Source organism: Mauremys mutica, chromosome 3 (assembly GCF_020497125.1).
Source record: "Mauremys mutica isolate MM-2020 ecotype Southern chromosome 3, ASM2049712v1, whole genome shotgun sequence".
NCBI lineage: Eukaryota > Metazoa > Chordata > Testudines > Geoemydidae > Mauremys > Mauremys mutica.
The window spans coordinates 5481587-5509370 of record NC_059074.1 but is presented as its reverse complement, the minus strand read 5'-3'; the positions used below and the strand labels follow the sequence as shown (position 1 = coordinate 5509370).

At 56.9% G+C, this 27784-nt stretch overlaps 1 protein-coding gene across 1 annotated transcript; it reads right to left on the bottom strand.

Moving 5' to 3' along the window:
• Positions 1-1391: 1391 nt before the first annotated feature.
• Positions 1392-26624, bottom strand: DRC1 (dynein regulatory complex subunit 1). Its single transcript, XM_045008612.1, has 17 exons — positions 26456-26624; positions 25681-25768; positions 24766-24878; positions 23179-23362; positions 20895-21032; positions 19906-19992; positions 18427-18549; positions 16939-17078; positions 15244-15378; positions 14715-14950; positions 13907-14040; positions 7760-7849; positions 6747-6833; positions 6188-6384; positions 3291-3434; positions 2469-2571; positions 1392-1564 (listed from the first exon to the last, which is right to left on the bottom strand). The coding sequence occupies exons 1-17, from the start codon at positions 26599-26601 to the stop codon at positions 1508-1510; spliced, it is 2202 nt and encodes a 733-aa protein (XP_044864547.1). The 5' UTR covers positions 26602-26624; the 3' UTR covers positions 1392-1507.
• Between the last annotated feature and the right edge of the window lie 1160 nt (positions 26625-27784).

Below are 27784 nucleotides of genomic sequence, written 5' to 3'. Positions count from 1 at the left end.
CGTGGGTTGCCTGTGGGGACTGGAGCCCGCCTGTCAGCATAGGAAGCGTCTACACTGAAGCAGCACAGCCGTCAGGGTGACTCCAAAGTGCCCCCCAGCCCCAGGAGCCCTCACCTCGCAGAGAGCCAGACGGCTGTTTAGCCAGGAATTCATGAGTCACGGGGCTCACGCACTTACTGGCCAAAGTAGCTCATGTGCCTGGTCCAGGCCCCAGGCTGAGGCCTGCATGTCCCCCCACCCCACTTTGTACCAGTGTAACTGGCGCATGGGAGGGGGGGGGACACAGCTTCCTACATAATGGTGCCGCGCAGCGGGAGAGCTTGGGCCCAGCGATCCCAGTCGTCTCGAACGACCTGCACCCCCCGGGTCGGCGGTGGGGGTGGGGTGTACCAGTCTCATTTGGGCAGCCCCCAGTAACCAGCACAGCGCCTGGGGGTAGCCTGGGCGGGTGGCTCAGCGAAGCAGGCAGGCCTGGGCTGCGGGCAGAGGAGCAGCCAGCAGGTCTTTGGGGCGAGTTTAGCACTTACACCCAGCCAGGACTTGCCCCTAGACCGCCTGGCGCGTGAGCCTGGACATGTCACCAACGCTCAGTGCCTCAGTTTCCCCAGCAGATCATGCTCTCACCCACCCCGTAGTCGCTAAGCACAGGCCCAGCCACACAAACTGCCCTGCCCCCGGCCATTGCTGTGCGGGGGGGGGGCCCTTTCAGCTCGTGTGGGGGAAGCGGCCCCCGTGGGACTGAGCTGTGTCAGTTAGTGAAGCAGGGACGTGCTCTCCCCAGCCGTGAAATGCACGTGCATCTTGCACAACACATCCCTGGGCTGGGCCATGCCAGGCCCTGCGTGCGTCTCCAGGTTGCGGCTGTTACTTCACGCGGCAGGGGGGTGATGGGTGTTGTCTGCGCACTGTTCCCATGCGCCCTTTGGACTCCAGTGCAGGGCCCACCACTCAGCCTAACGTTCTCTAATAAACTTGCCCCACCCCCAACATGGCCACCTGCCAGCCCCACTGCGGGAGACCAGGGCTGACCCCAGGGCTGGGCGGGAGGGTGCACGGGGGCAGGGCTGATCAAGAGGCGGAGCAGGGTGGGGTGCTTGGTGGGCTAAGGTGTGGGGGCTGGGCAGGGATTTGGGGAGCCCGAAGTAATTGGCCTTATCATCCCTGGGTGCGTTCTCCTGTCAGGCACTGACTGCTCCCCCGGAAACAGATGGGAGACGGGGGGAGGGAAATGGGCCAGCCCAGGTCTCAGCATCCAGGTAGCAGAGACAGCGAGGGGCACCCCCCTGCCAGCCTGCTGCTCTGTGAGAGGGCAGCCAGCCCTGGCATCATCCCAGAGGGCAGCGTGTCTCCTGAGCAATCACACCCCGCAGCCCAGCTGGTTTAAAGGGGGGTTTATTCCAGCCGCTGCCATCCAGAGACTGCCCCGGGTCCGGCACCGAGGGCTCGTGGGTAGGGACGTACGGCAACGGTCTCACGCTGCCTGCCAGGGCTCCCGGCCCCCTGACGGTCACGGTGGCATCAGCTCTATCACGTGGGTGGGTGGAATCAGCAGCTCCTCGTTCACCTGCGCCAGGACAAGCCGAGGCCACAGTGAGGGTGACGGTGCTCTGGGGGGCACAGCACACCCACCGGCTTGGAAGAGTCCCCAGGGCCCTCACGCTGGGCGGGGACGTGGTGCCACTGCCCTCTGCCTGCTGGTGTTACACTCCGGTTCCTAGCCGTGGGGGGAAGACGAACTGCTCTCTTCCCCTGCCGGGTCCAGGCGGGCTCTAGTACTGGGGCTCCCCATTCCCACGGGAGGTGACTGCCGCTCAGCAGGGCTCAGACAGTGAGTGTCCCCTGCCCATCCCCACCTTTCCTCCCCGTGTCCAGCGAGTGCACCGGATTCCCAGCCCTGAATACTCACGTCGTGGAACAATAAGGGACGTACTGCATTCCCCCCCCCCCCGCCCCCAACCTGGCACCTTCGCTAAGCCTGCACACTGGGGACCTAGGGCCCTTTGCCCATCTCAGCCCAAACACTGCAGGGTTGGTTTCTCTCTCCTGCTCTGCTCATCTGGCCCAACGGCCTGCTCTCTCTGCACACACACCACCACTTCACCCCCTGGAGAGGTCTCTGCTGGGCCCACCCCACTATACAACCCTCTGCTGGCCCTAGGCCCATCCCCTGGCATCTCTCCACCCCTCCACTTGCCCGCCTTGGCTGGCAGAGGATGCACGGGTAGGCCCTGGCTGCAGCCCCAAGGACCAGCCTGTTCCACCTCCCATAGCTCGGAAACCACCTCTTCTGCTTGCCTGCAGCCCGCGAGGCTACACCCTGCATCACCTCCCCTCGCTGCCACAGGGCCATGGGGGCAGCTGCCATGCAGGGCCTCTGGCACCCTTAGCAATAAGTGCTCCCGTCAGTGAGTGACGCCCCCAGAGGCCCTGGGCCCCTGTCCCAGCGCGGCACCGGCTCTGCCACTCACCTTGGAGGTGAGGTACTGATGCAGCAGCATGTGCAGCTCCGTGTTCTGCTGCTGGAGCCCGTCAAGATCTGTGAGCAGCTTCGACCGCTGGCTCAGCACAGAGCTTCACAAAGAAGGGAAATGGGTGAAACCTCCCGACAGCAGCGTGTCTTCCTCGTGGGCCTGGGGGCTTTTAATGCACCCTCTGCGTTTCACACGTACAGCTGTGGCCCTGTTTTTCTCAAGAGCGGGGGGCGAGCGGTGCCCCCACCTGGCTAAACTGATTGTGGTGCCCACAAATGGCCCCTGGCGTTTCAGTTGGATGCTGGGTTCTCCCCAGCTCGCCCTCCGCGGCTGAGCGCACCCGGAGAACGCCACGAACACAGCACGGTCCCCGCTGACTGCAGGGGGCCCAGGGGCTGGGAAGCTCAGCAGGGGGAGGGGTCTGTCACGCTCTGGTCATTTACAGAGCACTCAGGGATGGGAAAGAGCCACACACGAATCAAACACATACAAGAAACTGATCTTCTCCTATCCCACCAGCAGGGGTCACCCTACCTCCAGCCACTGCCCAGCAAGGGATCTTGGGCCAGGAAGCAGCGCTGGGGCAGGGGACTGCACTGGAGTTAATTAATGGCCAGTTAACCCTTTGTACAGGCACTGAGCCCTCAGGGCACGTGAAGACAAGCCCCCCAGGTGTGCACTGTCAGCTGGGGGGGCAAGCGGCCCAGAGGGCTGGTGTCTGCAGCACGTCTCTAATGACAAGCCCCATCAGCACTGCCAGGCCTGGTGCCCTCACACCCGTGGGTGGGATGGTTGGGGGCCCCTGGCTGGGGCACTTACTAGTATTTCTCCAACGCCGCCTCCAGCGCGTCCCAAACCTTCAGCTTTGGCTCTGGGATGACGTGAGCCAGGGCCTCCCAATACTCCGAGTCCTTGGAGTCGTCCCGTTCCTCCAACACCTTCTTCACCTGCGGCCGCTTGTCCCTACGGGGCAGAGAGAGGAGCCCTGGGCTCAGGGCACCGCTCAGCCCAGCCTTTCAGTCACCCAGCCAGGTCTGAAAGGAGGGGCCACTGCCTGGGGCAGCGCCGGCGTAGCCTCACGGCTCTCTGCTGGCGGCAACAGGCTCCTCTCCTCACGTCTGCCTGCCCCACGCAATCCAACCTGCCCCCCACCGCACAGCTGTGCCACGCAGAGTGAACCCCACGCGCCGTGGGGAACCCACCCTGCCCCACGCAATCCAACCTGCCCCCCACCGCACAGCTGTGCCACGCAGAGTGAACCCCACGCGCCGTGGGGAACCCACCCTGCCCCACGCAATCCAACCTGCCCCCCACCGCCCAGCTGTGCCACGCAGAGTGAACCCCACGCGCCGGGGGGAACCCACCCTGCCCCACGCAATCCAACCTGCCCCCCACCGCCCAGCTGTGCCACGCAGAGTGAACCCCACGCGCCGTGGGGAACCCACCCTGCCCCACGCAATCCAACCTGCTCCCCACCGCCCAGCTGTGCCACGCAGAGTGAACCCCACGCGCCGTGGGGAACCCACCCTGCCCCACGCAATCCAACCTGCTCCCCACCGCCCAGCTGTGCCACGCAGAGTGAACCCCACGCGCCGTGGGGAACCCACCCTGCCCCACGCAATCCAACCTGCTCCCCATCGCACAGCTGTGCCACGCAGAGTGAACCCCACGCGCCGTGGGGAACCCACCCTGCCCCACGCAATCCAACCTGCTCCCCACCGCCCAGCTGTGCCACGCAGAGTGAACCCCACGCGCCGTGGGGAACCCACCCAGCCCCACGCAATCCAACCTGCCCCCCACCGCACAGCTGTGCCACGCAGAGTGAACCCCACGCGCCGTGGGGAACCCACCCTGCCCCACGCAATCCAACCTGCCCCCCACCGCCCAGCTGTGCCACGCAGAGTGAACCCCACGCGCCGTGGGGAACCCACCCTGCCCCACGCAATCCAACCTGCTCCCCACCGCCCAGCTGTGCCACGCAGAGTGAACCCCACGCGCCCGGGGGAACCCACCCTGCCCCACGCAATCCAACCTGCTCCCCACCGCCCAGCTGTGCCACGCAGAGTGAACCCCACGCGCCGGGGGGAACCCACCCGGCCCCACGCGAGCCAACCAGCCCCCCACCGCCCAGCTGGGCCACGCAGACTGAACCCCACGCGCCGGGGGAACCCACCCTGCCCCACGCAATCCAACCTGCTCCCCACCGCCCAGCTGTGCCACGCAGAGTGTACCCCCCGCGCCGGGGGGTAGCCACCCTGCCCCACGCAATCCAACCTGCCCCCCACCGCACAGCTGTGCCACGCAGAGTGAACCCCACGCGCCGTGGGGAACCCACCCTGCCCCACGCAATCCAACCTGCTCCCCACCGCCCAGCTGTGCCACGCAGAGTGAACCCCACGCGCCGTGGGGAACCCACCCTGCCCCACGCAATCCAACCTGCTCCCCACCGCCCAGCTGTGCCACGCAGAGTGAACCCCACGCGCCGTGGGGAACCCACCCTGCCCCACGCAATCCAACCTGCTCCCCACCGCACAGCTGTGCCACGCAGAGTGAACCCCACGCGCCGGGGGGAACCCACCCTGCCCCACGCAATCCAACCTGCTCCCCACCGCACAGCTGTGCCACGCAGAGTGAACCCCACGCGCCGTGGGGAACCCACCCTGCCCCACGCAATCCAACCTGCTCCCCACCGCCCAGCTGTGCCACGCAGAGTGAACCCCACGCGCCGTGGGGAACCCACCCTGCCCCTCGCAATCCAACCTGCCCCCCACCGCACAGCTGTGCCACGCAGAGTGAACCCCACGCGCCGTGGGGAAGCCACCCTGCCCCACGCAATCCAACCTGCTCCCCACCGCACAGCTGTGCCACGCAGAGTGAACCCCACGCGCCGTGGGGAACCCACCCTGCCCCACGCAATCCAACCTGCTCCCCACCGCACAGCTGTCCCACGCAGAGTGAACCCCACGCGCCGTGGGGAACCCACCCTGCCCCACGCAATCCAACCTGCCCCCCACCGCACAGCTGTCCCACGCAGAGTGAACCCCACGCGCCGTGGGGAACCCACCCTGCCCCACGCAATCCAACCTGCTCCCCACCGCACAGCTGTGCCACGCAGAGTGAACCCCACGCGCCGTGGGGAACCCACCCTGCCCCACGCAATCCAACCTGCCCCCCACCGCACAGCTGTGCCACGCAGAGTGAACCCCACGCGCCATGGGGAACCCACCCTGCCCCACGCAATCCAACCTGCTCCCCACCGCACAGCTGTGCCACGCAGAGTGAACCCCACGCGCCGTGGGGAAGCCACCCTGCCCCACGCAATCCAACCTGCTCCCCACCGCACAGCTGTGCCACGCAGAGTGAACCCCATGCACCGTGGGGAACCCACCCTGCCCCACCTCTTGTCAACGTCGCCGCCAGAAACCAGTTGTGCCGGGGGGAGACGGCGGGGACCTTTCTGCTGCTGAGCAGATCAGCCCAACCTCTGTAGCCCAGCAAACCCGCCCAGTGCCCTGGCAGCCAATCCCCAGCCCAGATGCCCCTCTCCCGCTCTCCCCAGCCTCACTCCCGCGGTTCCCGTGCCTTGCCCCTCCTCCAGTTCACACGCTCGGATCAAGGGGCTACTCCTGCAGCCCGTTCTCTCCTGCTCCTCGTATTCCCAACCAGCCCCCCACCCCATTCCCAGCTAACGCGCTCTGCTCACGGCCCAGCCTCACCTTGGCTTCTGGAAGTCCAGGACAAATGCTTTGAGGGCCTTGAGGACGTCATCGGGATGGAAGAGCACAGAGGACGGCGATGCTGCCGAGCTCTGATGGGCCGTGCCTTCCTCCTGCAGGGCAGCGGATCCCTCGTCGCTGTCTGCTGCATCCACAGCGAGTTCTTCCGGGCCCTGCTCCTCTGCCCACTCCTTGCCCTGCACGGCAGCCACACGCGCCGGGAGTGAATTCCAGCCAACTACAGCTAACCCGTTCACGCTCCCCCCAGCCCACAGCACCTCTACCCTGAACTGCAAACCCGGGAGGCTTCCAGCCATCCGGAGCCCTGGTTCAGTGACATCTGTATTTACTGGGCACAAAACACAGGGGCGTGGGAGCCAAACTCAGCACTGGTGGAAACAGCGTAGACCTCTCCCATTTCAACGGCTGCAGCCGCTGGACCACGCCCGTTCTCTTGATAAGAGCGACACCAACTCCCGCCCCCAGCGAGGAGCTTTCCAAGCCCCATCTCCTCCCAGGGCTGCGGGCTCTCATCCCACGACGCCCACGTTCATCGTACCTGGCTGGAGCCGACCTGCTGGGCTTTGAACTTCAAGAAGAAATCCACCAGCGCATACACGTCGTCTTCATTGTCAATGTCGAGGGCCTGGCGAAAGGCAGAGAAACAGCAGGTCGGGTGGCAGCTGGGACTCCGAGATGTTGCTCTGGTCCCTTCCCGCTTCCTTTAGAGGAGCGGCCCGGGGTCCTAAGCTGAATTCCCAGCCCTTCTCTTCCCAGTGCAGAGCCAGCAGCAGTGCTCAGCAGGGGCAAGGGAAGGACCAGGTTCAGATCACAATCTTGGTCTGTCTCAGTGAGATGTCAGACACCGGGAGCCCTGCAGCAGCCCATGCTTCCCCGGGGAAAGAGAGGACGTCACGCAGCTCCAAACCCATCCCTCTTCCCAAATAAGGGGAGAGGAGCCCAGCTCTCTTCAGGCAAAAGGGTGGTGGCCACAATGGACCTCAAGAGGGTAGGCCCCGGCGGGAAGGGGATGTGAGAAGTGGAGTCTTAGTGGCAGTGGCAGGGCTAGCTGCAGGGGGGAATGGAGGGCTGTACTGGGAACGACACAGGACAGGGTGGGAGCCGGAAGGCCCAGGAGTGTATTGGGGATGGGGGATCAGTGGGAGCGAGGGGGGAGTGCCAGGGGAGCGGGAGCTGACGGCACTAGGGGTGGCAAAGGGAGGAACTGGCTTCAGGCACGTCCCATCTCTTATTCCTTCTGCCTTTCAATCCCTCTTGGGAAGGGAGCCTCCCCCCCGCCCCTCCCCCAGCTAAACTCCGGCACCAGAGCACACAAGATGGCCCCGCTGAGTCCTACGGGAAGTCACCTGTGGACGGGCCATGCCCCTCCTCCCTTCCCCCCCTTGCAGGTGACATGCTTCTAAAGGCAGCGTCTCAGCAGGTCCGCCCCTGTGGAGCTGCATCATCCAGCAGCAGCTCTCAGCCCGTGGGCGCCATACTCCTTCCCCAGCACACTGGGGCTGGCTCTGGGGTGTGTTCCTGCATGTGCTCTGCGCGAGATGCCCAACTAACCGCAAAGATTGCATCCAGCCTCATCAGGGAGCGCTCGTGCCTCTCCAGGGGCTGCAGGAGTCCCAGCAGCTTGCTCTCTATCAGGAAGCCCTTGGAAGGAAATCACAGGAAGACGTTCACAAGTGTTTCAATTCACACTAGGATACCAGATCTCCTGGGGCTCGTGCCATGGCGCAACAGCTGTCTGACCCTGCCGATCCATAGGACACTCCCCAGGACGTGTTTAGCTCCCTACATGCTGTTGCAAATGCAGCTTAGCCAATTGCTATTTCGATGTATCCCTTATTGCACCAGCCCCGTTCTACCCCCTCCCCCAAGGTGTGGCAGGCAAGTGGCACCAAACACACGTCAGCATCTCCCCTCACACACACATTCTGCAGCAGAGATGCTGCATGCTCAGGTGGAAGATCGCGGGCTCACTGTGCCGGGTGCTGCTGTAGAAAGCACGGGGACCTGTCCCCAGACCGGGTTGTGACGGAGCGATTCTGGCGGGACCCAACTGAGAGTGCCAAATCAGGACCAATTGCTCAAACAGGGCAGTCACAGCCCTAGGCTGGGGTTTTTCCACCTCTAAGGCCAACCAAACCAGCCAGACAAAAAGGACTTTGGTCTCACCCCACTGGCTAACCACAAGTCACACAAGCAATTTCCTTAGACACTCCAGTCTCCCAGCATCACCACCAGTGCACTCGTCCTGGGGATGAATGGTTATGAAAACCAACACCCCAATAAAAGAAAAAGGTTCCCTCGATCCCAAAGGACCAAGCCCCAGACCCAGGTCAATATACACATCAGATCTTACCCACAAATCACGCTGTTGCCAATCCTTTAGAATCTAAAATCTAAAGGTTTATTTACAAAGGGAAAAAGGTAGAGATGAGAGGTAGAATTGGTTAAATGGAATCAATTACATACAGTAATGGCAAAGTTCTTAGTTTAGGCTTGCAGCAGAGATGGAGTAAACTGCAGGTTCAAATTGAGTCTCTGGAATGCATCCCCCACTGGGATGGGTCGTTCAGTCCCTTGTGTAAAGCTTCAGTTTGTAGCAAAGTCCTTCCAGAGGTCAGAAGCAGGATTGAAGACCAGATGGAGATGAAGCATCAGCCTTATATAGACTTTTCCAGGTGTAAGAATCTCTTTGTCTTCACTGTGGAAATTTACAGCAAAATGGAGCCTGGAGTCACATGGGCCAGTCCCTGCATACTTTGCTGAGTCACAAGGCGTGTCTGCCTTCTCTCCATGGGTCCATTGTGTAGCTGACGGTCCTTAATGGGCCATCAAACAGGCTAGGCAGAGCTAACACCAGCTTGTCTGGGAGGCTTCCCCCAGAAGCACAGCACAAACTTGAAATACAGACAGCATAGAGCCAACATTCATAACTTCAACTAAAAATGATACAGACATATAGACAGCATAATTATAATCAGCAACCCAGAACCTGGTCTTAGACACCTTATATGACCCCCTTTACTTAGGATTTGGTGCCACTACAGGACCTTGGTTGCAACCCATGTTCTATATGGTCCCCATTTATATCAATAACGTCACACCCCCAACGCAAAATTGATGCAGGAAGGGATGACAAAACATCGCTGACTGCATCCCAAGAGCCCCCTTTCCTTGGGTCTGTCTCACTACAGCTAGTGTTGGGCTAGAGGCCGTACCAGTGTATAACCGAAATGGTTTATCAAAGTCCTGTTCAATAACATGAATGGATCTCTTTACAAACTCTAGGTATAACTTGGTTAGCTTTTGCAGCATGGTTCCTGTATGTTTCAGGTGATCTTGCCAAGAGCTAAAGAAAACAGCTACTTTATCCATACCAGCTTTGGCCAATGTTTTGAACCCAATTAACATTAAACCAATGTAGATATTGATGTTGTTCATAGTACAGGACCTTTGGCATTTAGCCATGAACGCAGTATGGTAGTGTGCCTCAGTTTCCCCTTTCATACAGCACATCAGGTCTGGAATGTATTTTCCCCTGTGAAAAGTTCCAACACTGTTTACAGGCATTAACTGTGAAACATCAGTATAGCAAGGCCCTTTAACATAAAGTGTGTTTTCATGTATTCCTTTCAACATGTTCAAGGGATTTTCCAAAAGATTAGGCACATTATACATTGTTACAGTTAGCATTAGCAATAACAACAAATTGATTGCAAGTGTCCATCTACAAACATGTTTGTCATGCCACACCCTTGGCTCAATACCATTGGAGTTTGGGCATTTTAGGGTTAACCTGTGGCTTCCCTTTGCAAAATTCAGTCTTCTCTTTCCTTCTGGATTAAACCCTGATTTCTCTTGCTTAACAGAATTCACTGGCTGATGGGGCGGGCCCTCTGTGCTAACAGCTATTAGCAATTCTGTCTTCTCCCTGCCAGCCAAGTAATTCGCATCAACACAGACACTAGCTTTTAACTCTTCAGCTGCTATGGATTCCAAGGCTGGACTTTGTCTCACAGAGGTACCACACAAATCCAAAGAGTCTGAGGGTGAGAGCTGGCTTGCTCTCCCCTGCCTCCTCAAGCATTTAGCCATACAACTGTTCTGCTCTGAAACACCAGTAACCGAATCTGTCCTCAGATCCTGAAGCACAGACTGCTCACTTACAGATTCAGCATGGAGACATTCCTGTCCCAACAGCATTGTCTCCCCACCAACAAGCTGGCCACACACAGCCAGGTGGTTATAGGGCTGCTCAACTTCCTTAACAGCTTCTACTCCACCTGAGACCTTTTCAAAGCTGCCCACACTGGATCTCTCAAAAGGAAAGTCAGTGGATCCATTCACAACAGAAAATTTCTGGCTGTTAGGAACTGAAACTTTCTTGATTAAATCACTTTTACACCCTTCAGTTGCAGTAAACTGCTTGCACAGGCTACCATGAGGATTCCTTTCCCTAGGAGCTTCTCTAAGCAGCAATTCACCCCTCACAGAAATTCTGCCCTTCCCCTCTTCACCTAGGGCTTGCTCTACAGGAACACTTCCCTGAGCAACCACAGATGCTACAGACTTTCTAGATAACAGGTTAGAAACAATCTCCTTCCCTTGGCCATGAACAAGTTCAGGAATCTTTTCCTTCTTGCTACAAGTTGTCAAACTGTCAGTCGGTAACACAATTAAATCACCTTTATGCTCTCCTTGTGCCCTGGCTGGGGTATCACCCTGATCAGACAGAGTTGCTGCACCCTTTTCCAACCACACATTAGCAACTGGCAAACCACAAGCACCAGAATTGTCTGTTCTCTGGGATTTTGCTAAGACACTAACTGGATGCAACCTAGTCACAGTGCCATTCTCCCCAGCAGACCCAAACTCAGGACCATTCCCTTCCTGGGCTTTAGCTGTATTTACAACCAACTTCGAGACAACTGAATCACCCTCAACCATCACAGGCTGAAAGGCACCTTCTGTCTGCTCCACAGACACAGAAGAGCCGGAGACACATTCTCCTTCACCAGACACACAGCTTGGGATTTCACTTCCCTTGTCCCAGCACACAGGGCTGTTCACAGACAACTGCTTGGAGACTGGGGTAGCTTCCTTCATAGGCAAGTCAATACTCCTGACAGACACAGGCACATTCCCTCCACTGTCACATTTCTCCTCACAGGAAACAGGTAAGGGATATGGACACTCATTTTCCACTATCCCTGTCTTCCCAAACTGCTGATTAGACAAAGCCATCAGCTCACAAGGCTGCCTAGGCTCCTCCAAACTTTCCCTACCAGGCACATTGCCACTCCCAACAGATAAGCTGCTGCTTTTTCACTACACTGAGCTACTTTTAGCAAATCACAGTTACCCATTTCAGGTTTACTTCTACAAGCTGCACTAGCCACCAATCCATTACCCATTACAAATTTACCCTTTCCTTCTTCAGTTAGGGATTTAACCTGACCATCTACTTTAATCTGCTCCTGAGAAACATTTTCCTCCCCAATGAGATCTTTCTGCTCTTGATCTAACTCCAGATTAACTTCTGAGACATCAGACAGACATTCAGAAACTTCATTCCCAGACAAACTGCTTTCTTGTACAGACAAACAGATATTTCTCCCCAGGTTAGAACTTCCATCTCCCCAGCCATAGCAAAACTGGTTAAACACAGAAAACTGCCCAGAGTAACCCCATATATCAACACAGTTATAAACTGGATTTCCAAGAGGATACAGTTTCTGCCGTTCTTCCCTTGCTTTTTTGACTTGGAGCTGGAGTCTAGCAGTTTCTTGTTGTATTTTGTGAGTCTCCTGCTGCACCTTGCGAGTCTCCTCCTCAGCAGCCAGCACCTCCAGACGTCCCTTACGAGCTTTTTCTTCTCTCTTAGCAGCCTCTCTCTTTCTCTCAGCCGCCTCTCTCTTTCTCTCAGCCGCCTCTCTCTTTCTCTCCCATTCGAATTTTTGCCAGTTCTTGCTCATAATCAAACTGCAGGCTGTCTCTCAAGGCTTGCAGTTTCCTTGCTTTTTGTCTCATGGTCACTGATCTTTAACCAACCAAACTCTCAATCCCACATTTAAATTTTGGATAGCGTGGGGTTCTGACCCAAAGCTTAATTGACCTGGTTCTGTGGATCCAAGCACGACTACGCCACTGTGACGGAGCGATTCTGGCGGGACCCAACTGAGAGTGCCAAATCAGGACCAATTGCTCAAACAGGGCAGTCACAGCCCTAGGCTGGGGTTTTTCCACCTCTAAGGCCAACCAAACCAGCCAGACAAAAAGGACTTTGGTCTCACCCCACTGGCTAACCACAAGTCACACAAGCAATTTCCTTAGACACTCCAGTCTCCCAGCATCACCACCAGTGCACTCGTCCTGGGGATGAATGGTTATGAAAACCAACACCCCAATAAAAGAAAAAGGTTCCCTCGATCCCAAAGGACCAAGCCCCAGACCCAGGTCAATATACACATCTGGCAGGATCCAACTGAGAGTGCCAAATCAGGACCAATTGCTCAAACAGGGCAGTCACAGCCCTAGGCTGGGGTTTTTCCACCTCTAAGGCCAACCAAACCAGCCAGACAAAAAGGACTTTGGTCTCACCCCACTGGCTAACCACAAGTCACACAAGCAATTTCCTTAGACACTCCAGTCTCCCAGCATCACCACCAGTGCACTCGTCCTGGGGATGAATGGTTATGAAAACCAACACCCCAATAAAAGAAAAAGGTTCCCTCGATCCCAAAGGACCAAGCCCCAGACCCAGGTCAATATACACATCAGATCTTACCCACAAATCACGCTGTTGCCAATCCTTTAGAATCTAAAATCTAAAGGTTTATTTACAAAGGGAAAAAGGTAGAGATGAGAGGTAGAATTGGTTAAATGGAATCAATTACATACAGTAATGGCAAAGTTCTTAGTTTAGGCTTGCAGCAGAGATGGAGTAAACTGCAGGTTCAAATTGAGTCTCTGGAATGCATCCCCCACTGGGATGGGTCGTTCAGTCCCTTGTGTAAAGCTTCAGTTTGTAGCAAAGTCCTTCCAGAGGTCAGAAGCAGGATTGAAGACCAGATGGAGATGAAGCATCAGCCTTATATAGACTTTTCCAGGTGTAAGAATCTCTTTGTCTTCACTGTGGAAATTTACAGCAAAATGGAGCCTGGAGTCACATGGGCCAGTCCCTGCATACTTTGCTGAGTCACAAGGCGTGTCTGCCTTCTCTCCATGGGTCCATTGTGTAGCTGACGGTCCTTAATGGGCCATCAAACAGGCTAGGCAGAGCTAACACCAGCTTGTCTGGGAGGCTTCCCCCAGAAGCACAGCACAAACTTGAAATACAGACAGCATAGAGCCAACATTCATAACTTCAACTAAAAATGATACAGACATATAGACAGCATAATTATAATCAGCAACCCAGAACCTGGTCTTAGACACCTTATATGACCCCCTTTACTTAGGATTTGGTGCCACTACAGGACCTTGGTTGCAACCCATGTTCTATATGGTCCCCATTTATATCAATAACGTCACACGGGTGGTGTTTGAACGCTTTGGAAGCCGGGTGGGCAGGGGGAGGAAATGAAGACAATCCTCAGATCCAAGAAGCTGGTCTGCGAAGGAGCAGCCCAGCTAAGGGCCGACACTGTCTCCCGCACAGAGCCTCCTGCGGTTGGAGCTGGCCACGGTGGCCCAACTCACCGACTCGTCGCACAGGAGCTCCAGGATGTGTTTGACAGACTTCACCGAGATGTGCCGGGGAGGCTTAACTTCCTCTCCAGCCTCTTTTCTACCTTCCTCCACAGCACCTTCCTCCTCTTCCTGCTGGCTGCTTTCTGAAGCACAAGGGGAGAGGGAAGCTCAGAAGACGCGTCACCTGCTGCGCTCCTCCCCTGGCACAGGTCACCACCCCGGGGAATCGGCACAGGAATCTATTCAGAGCTGTTGGACAGAGAGCCATGCAAGGGGAGCTGCTGGGAGGCCTGTTTGGAAGCAGTGCCAGCCATCTCATGTGGTTACCACTTCAGCAGCTGATGCAAACCTCAGCAAGCAGTTCACAGCAGCAGGTGCGGCTGTCATTGCACTGGTCTCTAGCAGCTGGAGACAATGAGGAGCAGGGGCGTTGGGGGTAGAGGAATTTCCATTTTAAAACTGGATTTGCAGAAAAGGTGCAGGGCTGGCTGTGACCACCCCAGCGTCGGCCAGCGGGCAGAGGTGCATGTCCTTAGAGAGATCTGGTCTGGCGGTCCCAGGGGTTTTACAATGACGACAGGTCCCTTCACTTTCCTTTCACGCCCCGGAGAGGCAAAGCAGAGCAGGGCACTGAGATTTGGGGGCCAGGTAGTTTTATCCCCAGCTCGTAACGACTCACTGAGCCCTCCTGGAAAGTCACTGAACCCCTCTGGGCCTCAGCCTCCTCCTCCGGGATGGGGTGCAGGGAGGTGTCAGCAATCAGAGCATGGGAAGGGCTTTGAGATCCTCGGGGAACTACAGACGCCACGTATCCCACCTGTTAATGCCATCACCTCCTGGGCCAGCTTGCTGGCAGATCTGATGGCCTTGCGGTGCACGATGGGGCCCACGTTGTCCAGGAACCAGTAGTCAGGCTCCACCCAGGGCAGCCCCAGCTGCTGGGTGTGAATGATGCGATCGGCCTCGAGAGCTTTCCACATCAGCCCTTTGGCTTCCTCCTCGTTCATCAGCCAGACCTCCAGGAACTTCTGGGCATCGACGACGGCAAAGTGTCTGCAGAGCGGGGAAAGGCCCCTGCCTGTGACTCAGGCTTGCCCCAGGCAGCATTCCACGCTCTGGACCACGGGGTCCCCCTGTGGCTCAGACGCCCCTGACAGTGCTGAGTCACAGGCTTCCGCGATTAACCCTCTCCCCACAGCTACAGGCTGCCCAGCAATGCTCCACCCTGAGCCAAGCAGCCAGGGGAGGGTGGCTGCTATCCGCTCTCTGAGGAGGCCCTGGGTCCTGGCAAGCTGCCCTCAAGTGCCCCACTCAAAGAGAGGCCGCGCCTCCGGGACACACCGTACCTCATCGTTCTCTGCAGATCCTTGTACTGCTCCACGATGCGCTTGTAGTCGGCCGTCAGGGTCTGGTTCTCCTCCTGGAATTGCTTTATCTGTTTGGCCAGCTTCATTCTCAAGGCGTTGAGCACGTCATGCAGCCTGAGGAGGAGGGCAGGCTGGTAACAACAACAAATTACTCCCCAGGGCATTCTGTGCCAAAACAGTAAAAATTCTGCGCCAAGAAGATTAAAATTCTGCACCCAATATTTTAAAATTCTGCAAATTTTATTTGTCAGATAAATGTGGGGGCTCCAGCCTGGCATTGGGGAGCACAGGCCACTGGCTGCACAGAGGTGGGAGATCACGGTGCAGCTCCACCCCGCATCCCAGGGCACAGACTCAGCCGTGAGGCTGCACCCAACCCTGACACAGCACAAGGACCGGGTCTGCCCCAGAAACACCCCAGAGCCCTGCCCCTCTGTGCCAGGTGCACCAGGTGTGGGCAGGCAGGCTCAGCAAGGCAAGATCCAAGTCTGGAGGGACCCAGGTGTGGGCTGAGAGGGTTCTGTCTGGGGCAATCCGGGTGTGAGCAGCAAAGTGGGGTATCCGGGGCGGGGTGGGGATCTGGATGCACAAGGGCTTGTTGAGGGGTTCTGGGTGCAACAGTAATGGGACTCTGCAGGAGGGGGCAGGTGAAGGTGGGTGGGGCTCAGCAGGCAGGGTTTGGGGGGTTCAATGGGGGTCCAGATACTGGGGGAGTGGGACTCAATGGGGTGGGGATCCAGGTGCAGCTGGTTGGGGCTTGGTAGGGTTGGGATCCAGGTGTGGGTGGCTCATCGGGGTGCTCCAGGTGCAGGGGGAGTGGGGCTCATCAGGTGGAAGGGTCTGAGTGCAGGGGGGTGAGGCTCAGTGGGAGGGTCTGGGGATGAGGGGGGTCTGGATGCACGGGGGTTGGTCAGATGTGGGAGCAGCTCCCCGTACAGGGATCCCTCCCCCTGCAGCTGAGGAGTGATGGGTGCAGGAAGTGAGCAGGGGAGTTTGCAGAGCTTCCTGCAGCCAGGGGAGAAATCTGGGGGTGGGTCTGACCCAGCCCCGGATGCCGTGCAGGGGAAGAGGAAATCGCGTCCACCCCAGCCCAGCCGGGACTAACAGCTAAGCCCAGCGCAGGGTAGGAGCCACCAGTCGGGTCTTCCCCAGTCCTGCCCCCGCCCCACAGTGATTTGCCTCTCTGCCGGCTGCCCTGGGCACCCAGAACACACTGCTTGGGAGGGTCGCATGACCGCGCTTGGGGCTTCCCTTTGCTTCCCCATCTGAAAGTCATTTTTCTGTGGGGAAGCAAAGAAATCTGGGGGGGACATAAACTCTGTATCTGTGCAGAATTCCCCCAGGAGTAAATAAATCCATACACACAGCCAGAGCCGGACATACAAGGGCAAGCATGTCCTAGCGCCTGAACATGGGCCACTCCTCACCCCCGTCCCAGCCCAATGGCTGCAGCACCCCTGGAGGGGGAAGGACTCTGCTGACAGAGCCCCTGTGCAAAGCCCAATTATATTCAGTCTTTGTGGGAGCAGGGAGAGGGCTGTGGGCTGCAGTGAGGACATGGACGCTGACCCAGAGAGTGCTGCTCAGACCCCACACAAACTGCAGGCGCTGCCCGAGCCCCACACCAACTGCAGGCGCTGCCCCGACCCCACACCGACTGGGCTGATCTTTTACCGGTTGAGTTTCCTTTTCTGCTGGGATTTTATGATGGTGTTTTCCTCATCCCGTTTCTTTAGCACCTGGAAGTTGTATTCCAGCTTCTCCTGGTTCAGCTGGTAAATGGCTTTCATTTGCTGCAGCTGCTGCTCCAGGATCTGAGATTCCAAACAAAATAAAAAGCCATCGTCTGTTGTGTACAGGGAAAGGTTTGCAACTACAGAGCCCCTCCCTGCCATCCCATGGCTGGCCAGGGGGCTCTAGAAAGAGGGTGCCTAGGCCAGACTCCCTAGGATCTAGTGACAGTGCAGAAGACTTACAGTGAAGCTCCTTCTCTAAAGGACAAGCCCTGTACGAAGCCCTCCTTGGTAGAAAGGTGCTACCGACATTCACTGTCCTGACATGCTATCGAACCCCTCACTCAGCCTGTCACCCACCGACTCAGTACCATGGACAGGGAGTGCATCAGCTTCCTCACCCCCTGCCAACCCCTCAGGCAGCAGCACAGACAGCCCTGCACCAGGCCCTGTAGGTCCTGTTCCATCAGCTGGCAAGGAGAGTCACAGGCTCAGAACTCCCTGCCAGCAGCCCCCAGCCAAGTGATGTCAGCACGAGTGTTAAGGGGCCCTCAGCTGTCATGGCAGCACACAGCAAGAGGCAGCATCTACCGTCCGAGGTAAAGCCGCACAATCCAGGTGGCGGGTGTGAGAACCTCTCTGCCGCCCTCCTGTTGGACATGTTGTCATTCAAGCACTTGAAGACGCATGAGTAGGAAGAGGGTTATTTTACTGCTCAGTCACAAGGTCTGCAATATGAATGGTGGTTATTTAGGAAGATGGAAATTGCTATGCCGGGCAGACCAGGGATCCAGCTAGTTCAGTCTCTCGGCTGAGTGGCCAGCACTGATGGCTTCACAGGAAGCCACAATCACAGATCATTCTGGAATAATCTATCCAGAGGGAAGTGCCCTCCTGAGTGCAGTCAGATAAAAGGTAACATGCATGAAGGTTTCTATCCTTGTAAGAGGCAGGCAGTGTTTGCTTGAAACCCGCACCCTCTTAGCAGGTGCTGATCGCAAGTAAGCACTGCTCCCTCACTAATACATGTGGCTCACTACTCGCTCTGGAGAGAAGAGAGCTGGAAGTGACTGTCTGAGAGGATCTAGGGGGCACGCTGAGCAATCATCGAATCGTAGAATATCGGGGTGGCGACCTCAGGAGGTCATGAGGGAGGAACCCTAGGGGTAGCCCAGCTGAGGGGGACGGTTGCTACTGTTAACTTTTTGTACACAGAAGCCAAGCCCAGAAAGGCTGAGCGTTTGATTCTGCTGCCCGTCTCAGTACAAGCTGTGCAGTTTGCGGAAATGTAGCCATTTAGCTTAGCCCTGCTGAAACGGAACAGTCCCTTCCCCATGACAGGCACAAAGCTGTTGCTGTGTTCTCCTTGTGGGCCCTATGCACTCAGTGGGGTCGTGTCTCTGCCCCCCCAGGGCCCTGCTCTCCACACCTGTACGTCGTTCTCCAGCTGGATTTTGATGGTAGTGTACTCCTCAGCATCCTGCACCCGCAGCTGATTCAGCTGCTTCTCGTACTCCTCCACTTTCTGCATGCGGGTGATCAGGTTCTCCAGCTGGGGGCAGAAGGAGACCAGAGGAGAGTCAAATGACTGCAGAGAATCACCATGGTTCTGATCGGCCGCTCAGCCTTCTGGATCCCAGCGGCCCTGGCCAGTCCGAAGCAAGGAGGGATACGGATCATTCCCAGGCAGCAGCCCAGTGAGGACAACGTACCCCGGGCTATCACCGAACCAGGCAGGAGTGCAACACTATGTCTTTCCCTTACACACAGTGCATGCAGGGTGTAGTGTGGGTGTGACTGGACTAGGCGGTACAGAGCCAGCCATCTGCTCTAGTCCCGGAATGCCTGCCCGCCCGGTATGTGCTGCTAGCCAGGCTAATCGGGTGCCCATTCCATCCCTTTCCTTCAGGCCCCTGAAGTGACGCCGGCTGCTCCTGCTCTGCTGTGATTCTTCACCAGGCACATCACAGCCACCAAGGAGCCTCAGGCAGCAAGGAGTCTGTGTACAAACCCGGGGCCAGAGCTAAGCTGCTGTGATCTGGGGTTTTGTTATGATCTGTGGCTGCAGGGGGCCCTACCTTTCTGAGGTTACAGAATCACAGAGTCACAGCAACATAGGCCTGGAAAGGACCTTGCGAGGTCGTCTAGTCCAGCCTCCTGCACTGAGGCAGGATCAAGTGAACCTGGACCATCCCTGACAGGGGTTTGTCCAACCTGCTCTTACAAACCTCCAGTAATGGGGATTCCAAAACCTCCCCTGGAAGCCTGTTCCACAGCTTAGCTACCCTGAGAGTTAGAGTTTTTCCTAACAACTAACATGAATCTCCTGCAGATAAAGCCCATCACTTCTTGTCCTTCCTTCAGTGGACATGGAGAACAATCGATCTCCATCCTGAACAGATCTGAGGACTATTATCAGCCTGCCCCCCCCCCCCATCTTCTTTTCTTAAGACTAAACAGGCCCAGTTTTATTAACCTTTCCCTACAGGTCAGGTTTTCTAACCCTTTTATCAGTTCTGTCTCGCTCCAGTTTGCCCACATCTTTCCCAGCGTGTGGCGCCCAGTGGACACAGTGCTCCAGCTGAGGTCTCACCAGCCTCCCGTGTCTTCTTCAAGGTACAGGGAGCGCAGGGCAGCCTGACCCTGCATTGCTGGGCTGCCGAGTTCCGCCTGCCCTGTAGCAAGCATGAACCCTCCAAGAGGAGGGCGGAGTGAAGCATTCATTACCCAGCCCCCTGCGCTAAGGCAGGACCGAGTTAACCTAGACCATCCCTTCGGCCCACCTGCTCTCTGCCCACACCTGGCCCCTTCTGACCCCAGGCTCTTCAATGTCAAGAGCGGGCCCAGGGACTGAGACTCTGCCCAGGAGCCTTCCTTCGCTGATCACCGTTCCCCTTAGGGCCCTTACCTCCTGGGCGTTGTGGGCCTGCATGGCTTGCTCCCATTTCTTCTTGTTGCTGCTCAGCAGCTCTCGCCGTTCCAGCTCAAAAGCTTTCTGAGGAGGAGACAGTGCTGTGAGTGGGTCGCCGTGCACACCGCAAGGCCTGCTCCCGGCTTGCTGCCAGCTCTGCCACGCTGGATGAGCCTTGTTTACCGAGCCAAGCTCTGGGAGCAATGGCAAGAGGCTTCCGTGACAGAAGCCAGCTCCAGATCGCCACCGGGTGCCACCCAGACACAGGCACAGCATCCTCTCCCTGTGCCCGAGGCCACACCAGGGTTCAGTGGCAGGGCTGGAAACTCTAGTCCCTGGGACTCTAATTGCGCTGCTCTAACAACATGCCCTCCCTATTGCCCCGACAGCACCCCACACCCAGCAGTTGCCCGGTATAAAGACTGGGTCTGGGGTTAAGCGGGCTGTTAGCTCTCTCCGTTTGTAGGAAGATGTCTGTGAACAGTTTAGCGAGGATGAAATCTAGTTCACACAACAAGCCACTACATTAAACTGAAAGATACACTCTAGCTCAACCAAAACGTATGGGCCATTGGGTGAAATTCTCTGGCCCGCATTCTACAGGAGGTCGGACTAGATAATCAGCATGGTCCCTTCTGGCCTTACACATCTGGGAACGAACAGCCATCACACAGAAGCAACTTTTCGTCTACGGACCTGGGCTGCACTGGATCCCCAGTAACTTAGAGAGGGAAAGACCCCAGAATCACATAACCAGAACCGCAGCGCTCCGTTCATCTCCAGTTTTACTTCTACCTGGCAAAGTGAGAGCTCTGGTCCACAGAAACATCTGACTGCAGCCCAGAACCCAGCGTTGCTGAAATGCCAGTGTAATGAGCGAGAAACCCCTTTGCCGGAGGTAATTCCATTAAGGAGAACTCCCTGGTGGATTTACTGTGGGAATAATTCACTGCTTGCTCCCATCCTGCTATGAAGCCATTTGCTACCTCAATCTGCGTGAGTTCCCGACGGTAAGTTTTCATTAGGTTTCTGATCTGCTCCTCCATTCTCTCTACCAGCAGGTTAATGTCGTCTGACTGCTTCTTGAGATCCTTCACATACTGGTCATCTTTGCTTTTCAGCTCCTGCAGGAGAAGAGCAGACACTGAACTGATAAACGCTGCTCTGCAGAGCTTCAGCACAAGCCAGAGAACCTAACAATCAATATCCTGCATCTGCCCCTTCAGACATTATGGAAAGTGACTAGGGAAGAGAACTGAGGAACAGAACAATGGTTAGGAGGGAGAAGAGATGATGGGAAGATCTACTACACTTGCTAGCAAGGAGGAGGAAGCCTCAATGCTTGGGCTATGTAACTCTTGTCTGGACTAAGGGGGCAGGACTAGAAAGCCCCAAGAGTAAACTATGGGAACAATCACGCATTGGCAGGGAGATTACTCCGGGGGGAATTCTGTGCCAAAAAAATAAAAATTCTGCAACAACAAATTAAAAATTCTGCATGTGACATTGCACTCTACATGCTTTATGAATTTGAATATGATGTAATTGGAATATGCTTTTTGCAAAAGGTCTCTTGAAAGGTATCATAACAAAGGTTATAACCTACTGAATATATTCCTCCTATTTGTATGCATGTATCATCCTTGTATCTGAAGCTAGAAATATGAAGTATAACTCTGAGGTCCTATTGTCATTATGCGAAGTGTGGGCCATTAATGGTGGTTTAGAATCTTGAGGGCTCCCATTGACTAGGACAATTGATTGCAAATGGTTTATTTACCTGCAAGCCTTCCTGTATGGGTGTGTGCCAGCCCGGGTAATGAAGGATGAAGTCTTACAGTGACGTGATCATGTCACATGATACTGGAATCCATCTTAACCCTGGTGCTTTTCCATTTAAAAGGAAGGGTGGGGACCCAGAGAGACAAAAGATTCCTGCCTTGCGCGGAGGATATAAAGGGGTGGAACAGAACAAAGGGGGGCCCAGTCATGAGAACACCCCTGCTTTTCACCTAAGATGCCTGCTGGAACTAACACGAACTCTACCAGGGGAAAGGATTGGGCCCAGACTAGGAAGGAGTCTAGTCTGTGAAAGAAGCTTATTGGACCATCTCTGAGGGTGAGATTTACCTGTAATCGGTTTCTTAATGCATTAGGCTTAGACTTGAGTGTTTGGTTTTATTTTGCTTGGTAACTTACTTTGTTCTGTCTTGAAACCACTTAAATCCTACTTTTTATACTTAATAACATCACTTTTGTTTATTGATAAACCCAGAGCAAGTGATTAATACCTGGGGGCGGGGCAAACAGCTGTGCATCTCTCGCTATCAGTGTTATAGAGGACGGACAATTTTTGAGTTTACCCTGAATAAGCTTTATACAGAGTAAAACGGATTTATTTGGGGTTTGGATCCCACTGGGAACTGGGTGTCTGGGTGCTGGAGATAGGTGACCTGCTGAGCAGTTTTTGGTTAAAGTCTGCAGCTTTGGGGACGGGGACCAGACCTGGGGATGTGTTACAGCAGGCTAGTGTGTTTGGCTCAACAAGGCAGGGTTCTGGAGTCCCAACTGGCTGGGAAAATGGGCTCAGAGGTAAATTCAGCACATCAGGTGACAGTCCCAAGGGGGTCTCTGTGACCAAACCCGTCACAATGCACACAATATTTTAAAATTCTGCATAGTTTATTTGTCAAAATTACACAATACTGTATAATCACACCAGTTTCAATTATTTTTGGTCAGTTATTTCATAATACCTGTCAGCAAGTACGTCTGTAACAACACAGACAACAAAAAAGATTCAGGAAACGTTTTTTGACAAATAGATTCCTTACTAGGCATATTAATACAGAACTCTGAGTAATTAATTTAAACTACAATACAGACACGTCTTTCCCGCACCCCTCGAAGCAGTGCAAAGGCTTGGAGGAGTCGGGGTAATCGAGGAGCTGAAGGAGAGGGAAGCAAATTGCTGGGAAGAACCCTTGGTGTGAAATTGGAGGGTTGTTGGATCTGGGTGGGAAAAGTATGGAACAGGTTTTTTGGGTCCTGATCTGTTACTGCCAGGACATGAGTGCATGCTGAGCCTATGTATATGGATTTGTTATTGTAGGGTAGCGCAGTACGCTGGCCAAAGAGAAGAGACAGTCAGTTCTGGGTCACTTACTCTTGGACAGTGTCTCTCCAACATTAACATGCTCCAGCAAGTCCCTCGGTGCCCCACAGCTGTCTCCACACACACACCCCGCACTCCTGGCTCTGGCAACCTACCTGCTGCAGTTCGCTGATGAGCTTGTTCTTCTCTTCGATGAGCAGAGCACACTGCTGCTGCTGCTGGTTGAGCACGTCCCACAGGTCCTGCGGGATGGTTTTCTCTTTGGCCGAGCCCCATTTTGAGGTGATCTCTTCAAACTTGTCCTGATTAGTCTTGGATTCATTCTCCAGTTTCTCGATCCTGCAGAGAGCAGCCAGCACAAGGAGATAATGCAATTGGGGCTGGCGGAGGGTTTGGCGGCTGCCCTTGGCCCCGTCCACGTTGAGATTTCCAGCCATGTTAGTGTCTTCCTGGACAACCAGTTCTAGGGACTAAATCAGTTTCAAACCAAAGGGTAGAAAAGATCTTAGTGGGGCAACAAGCTTTTCTGTAGCCCTAACGATAGGCTCCGTCTCCTGATCTGAAAAGGCTCCATGCACTAACAAAGACGACTCTGCAGCCAGTATGTAGAGGACACTAAAAACATGGCTGCAGGACTGGTCTCTGTACAAGAGCCCTGGGAATGCACTGGATCCAAAGGGAGCACATTACAGAAGCAGAAATTGGTCAGAACAAACTGACTGTGGAAACGCTCGTCTGGCTAGCTGGGTCTGTCAGGAGGCCATCGTCGCAGACACTCTGCACCATCACCACTGCTGACAGCAGGCTTGGCCAAGGAAGCCTAGCTCCAGCAGCAGTCACCGATCCAGTAAGGTTGGCATTAGCAGAAGGTGCTGGATCTGCAGCACTAGGGACCCAACACCTCCATTCATCCATGGAGCAGGTACAGTACACACAGCAGCAGCACACACTTCCCTCACACACGCGCCCTGCAAGTGGGCCATTGCCAGGGACTGAGGGGTTTTGTCTTTCCTAATGAGACTTCCAGCAAGGCTGCCAGTCGAGAGATGGACACAGGTCACGTAGTGAACTAGCCCAGGACTAAACCACTGCACACGGTCCCCTCCCAAAGTGACCCACAAGTGAAAGGCTCCCAATTTCGTATCGATCCTCTGGCTCTCTGGTACCAGCACGTTCCTGAGGAGTGCCATGAAAATGACTGGGGGCTCTTAGGAGGCACAGGTCCATTCAGCAACACTGGACTTGTTTGCCCATGACAACTGGTAAGTCCCACAGCAGAGAGATGGGTCTGAACAACCAGGCTTCTCTACTGCAATCCCAAAGAGGAGAGGCCAGTGCTGGTTCCTCTATACCAGGGGTGGTGGCTAAATGAGAACCTGCAGGCCACACAGTTCTCACAAGGAATCACCATCACCTTCCATGCCTGAGTGCAGGCTGGGGAAGCTATACACACCAGCATGCAATGCTCTATCCAGATCCAATCAGGCAGGCCGCATTGCATGCTGGGACCTGCAGCTTCCCCATGCTACCTCTGCTTATTACAGATGAGGGTGGCTGCCATTTGCTCGTTTGTGTAAATTAAGCCCAGTTCTCGCCTGCCAGTGAGTTGCAAAGAGGCCCCCAGTTGATGGGCATGTGGGTGGCCCTGCTCCGAAGCTGGCGCTTTCAGGGGATGCGCAGGGCCTAGCACAGGAGCAAAGATCTTCCTTCCAGTGACACAGCAGAGCTGTGGGATCTTTTACCTCTGTCGCTTGAGTTCGTCCTCCTCAGCCCTCCTCTGGGTCTCCCTTGCGTCTGCAGCCACCTGGATATTTGTCACTAGCTGCGTGCCGTCATTGAGCAGCTTAGCTAGCCTCTGTGAACACAGCAAAATGACAGAGCAACCCACATAGGCAAAGAGGCCCAAACTCATTGCAATGGAGGACTACCTGGCTAGCATTTTTCAAGCCAGGGTGTCTAAAGTCTGCCTCCTACATCCATATTTAGGTACTTAAATACAAGTAGTCTGTGCACCTGCTGCATCCACTGAAGAAGAAAAAAAGATTCATTTCCCCTGGTGACTGTGGGTCTTCGAGATGACTCCCTGCATGGACCCACATGCCCCACCCTCCTTCCTCACTGCGTCAGAGCCTCACAACAGAGTCTCGATATACAGGAAGGAACCAAATGTGCCCGAGGCATGTGCATCACCTGCAGGGCAGCTCTCTGCAGGCAATCAACTCGAAGAATCATCGTTACCACCATGAGGACCAGTTCTTCACAGTGGGTTCTAGCTTCGCTACACCCTTAGTGCGATGAGAGTATCACACAACATGTTTTGTACTTGGAAGCTCAGTATATTGTGTATTTGCCTGGCTTTAGCTGCAGAGTTGAAAGCAGGAGGCTGTTTTCAGGAACTCCTAAAGGTGAAGAGGTAGAAGAAGCTGGGTGCTTCAGAAGCAACATTTTTCATGAGCTTATGGTTGTAGATCTCCCTGGCATATGGACATGTTTTTCAAACATTAGTTCTTGCCCTGTCAAAACACACAGGTCCATTGGTTTACTCTGGGCTGTGACATCAAAGGCTACCCGAATAGGAGAACAGAGCCAAACATGTGAGTCACTGGCCCTAATCAACGTGCCTGCGTTGATCTATATTGCCACAGCTTAGTTCTAACCTGTCTGCTTTCTTCTATCTGCTTGTGGCTCCTGCTCAGCTCTTCTGCCTCAGCCTTCTTCGCATCGGGATCTTCTCCGAGGGCCTCCCTGCGTGGGGACGTGGGGAGGAGAATCACTTCAGTAACACGTCATCTTCCCTCTCTGAAAGGTCTCCATGGGGCCACCCCACCTGGTTCTGTGACCCTGTCAGATCCCACAGGGGCGAACCAGCTCAGGGCTGGGACGGAAGAGGGACCCAGATACTCTCGGCCTCTGACGGGAGATAACGGGGTCCCCCCATCATGGCATGAGAGCTTGGCACTGAATACGGGGTCACTGCCCTGGCGGAGCACGTCAGTCTCCGTCCAGAGAGGAGGCTCCTGCCTGGTCAGTCCCAGTGGGCCCAGTTGGGCCCGGTTCGGAGGGGGGGGGGCGGTTCGGAGTTCGGCCTGGGCCCGCTTTGGGGGGGGGCGGTTCGGAGTTCGGCCAGGGCCCGGTTCGGGGGGGGCGGTTCGGGGTTCGGCCCGGGCCCGGTTCGGGGGGGGCGGTTCGGGGTTCGGCCCGGGCCCGGGTCGGGGGGGGGCGGTTCGGCCCGGGCCGGCGGGGGGCGGTTCGGGGTTCGGCCCGGTTCGGGGGGGGGGCGGTTCGGCCCGGGCCGGCGGGGGGCGGTTCGGGGTTCGGCCCGGTTCGGGGGGTTCGGCCCGGTTCGGGGGGGGCGGTTCGGCCCGGGCCCGGTTCGGGGGGGGGCGGTTCGGGGTTCGGCCCGGTTCGGGGTCCCGGCCCCCCCGCTCTCACCGGCGCTTGGCCTCCAGCCGGGCCGCGATGCGGAGGCGCCGGGCCGCGATCCGCTCCTCCTGCTCCTCCGAGTTCAGCGACGGCCGCCGCGCCCGCGGCTCCCCCGGCCCCTCGGGCTCCCCCTCGGCCAGCGCCGCCCGGCTCATGCCGCCCCCAGCCCGGCCGGTCCGGCCCCAGCGTCGCTAAGCAACGCGGCGCGAGGCGTCGGGGGCGGAGCGCGAGCTCGGGCGGGGAGAGAGCCGGGGCCCGCCCCCTGCCAACCCGCGCGCTGCCCCCGCCCCCTGCGAACCTGCGCTCGCGGACCCCGCCCCCTGCGAACCTGCGCTCGCGGACCCCGCCCCCTGCGAACGCGCCCCCAGCCTCCCTGCCAACCCGCGCGCTCGGACCACGCCCCCTGCCCAACCGCGCGCTGCCCCCGCCCCCAGCGAACCTGAGCGCTCGGGCCCCGCCCCCTGCGAACCCACCCCCAGCCTCCCTGCCAACCCGCGCGCTCCGGCCCCGCCCCCTGGCAACCCGCCCCCAGCCTCCCTGTAGCCGCCTGGGTCCGGCCTCCGCGGGCCTCTGCCCCGTGCGCCCTGCAAATCCCTCCGGGCCCCTGCAGCGCCGGGGGCCTGCACCCCCCACCCCCGCCCGGTGCCCCCCCGGCCCCCTGCAGCTCCGGGGGCCTGCGCCCCCCACCCCCGCCCGGTGCCCCCCCGGCCCCCTGCAGCTCCGGGGGCCTGCGCCCCCCACCCCCGCCCGGTGCCCACCCGGCCCCCTGCAGCGCCGGGGGCCTGCGCCCCCCACCCCCGCCCGGTGCCCACCCGGCTCTATGGGTCCAGGGTCCTTGCCACTGCCCTGCCCTTCACCCACCCCTGCCCCTGGACCTCCCTGCACAGCCCCAGGCTCCTTGCCCCTAGCCTGCCCCCGCTGCGGCTCCCTGCCCTGCCCTGGCCTATGGGACCAGGTTCCACGTCGCTGCCCTGCCCGCTGCCCCCCCAGCATCGCTGCTCAGAACCAACCCCTCTCCAGCCTACTTCCAGCCTCCTCATTTTTTCTGGTGTCGGGGCTGGGCCACCTGCTATTTTTAAGTCTATCCAGAAGCCCTGTGCTGTGTCTTTACTCTGCTCCCCACGTGGTTTGTAGTGAGGGTCAGCCTGGATTCAGAGTCCCCAGGCGAGGTTCAGGTCTGTCCTCTCCAGCAGGCTCCAGCCCCTTCCTTCTGGCCTCCCCAGAGCCTGACCCCAGCCAGTGGCCCAACCAAGTCCCAGTTAGCTCTCACCCTCTCTCCTCATTCTCTTCTCCCCACCCAGTCCCTGCTCCCATCACCTAGCCCCTCCTCTTGCTCCA

Coding starts and splice junctions, on each gene's coding strand:
- DRC1 (XM_045008612.1), bottom strand. CDS start 26,601: ATGAGCCGGGCGGCGCTGGCCGAGGGGGAGCCCGAGGGGCCGGGGGAG. Junction 14,041..14,714: donor GGAGGTGATGGCATTAACAG/GTGGGATACGTG, acceptor CTTGTGCTTCAG/AAAGCAGCCAGCAGGAAGAG. Junction 2,572..3,290: donor GCGGCGTTGGAGAAATACTA/GTAAGTGCCCCA, acceptor TTCTTTGTGAAG/CTCTGTGCTGAGCCAGCGGT.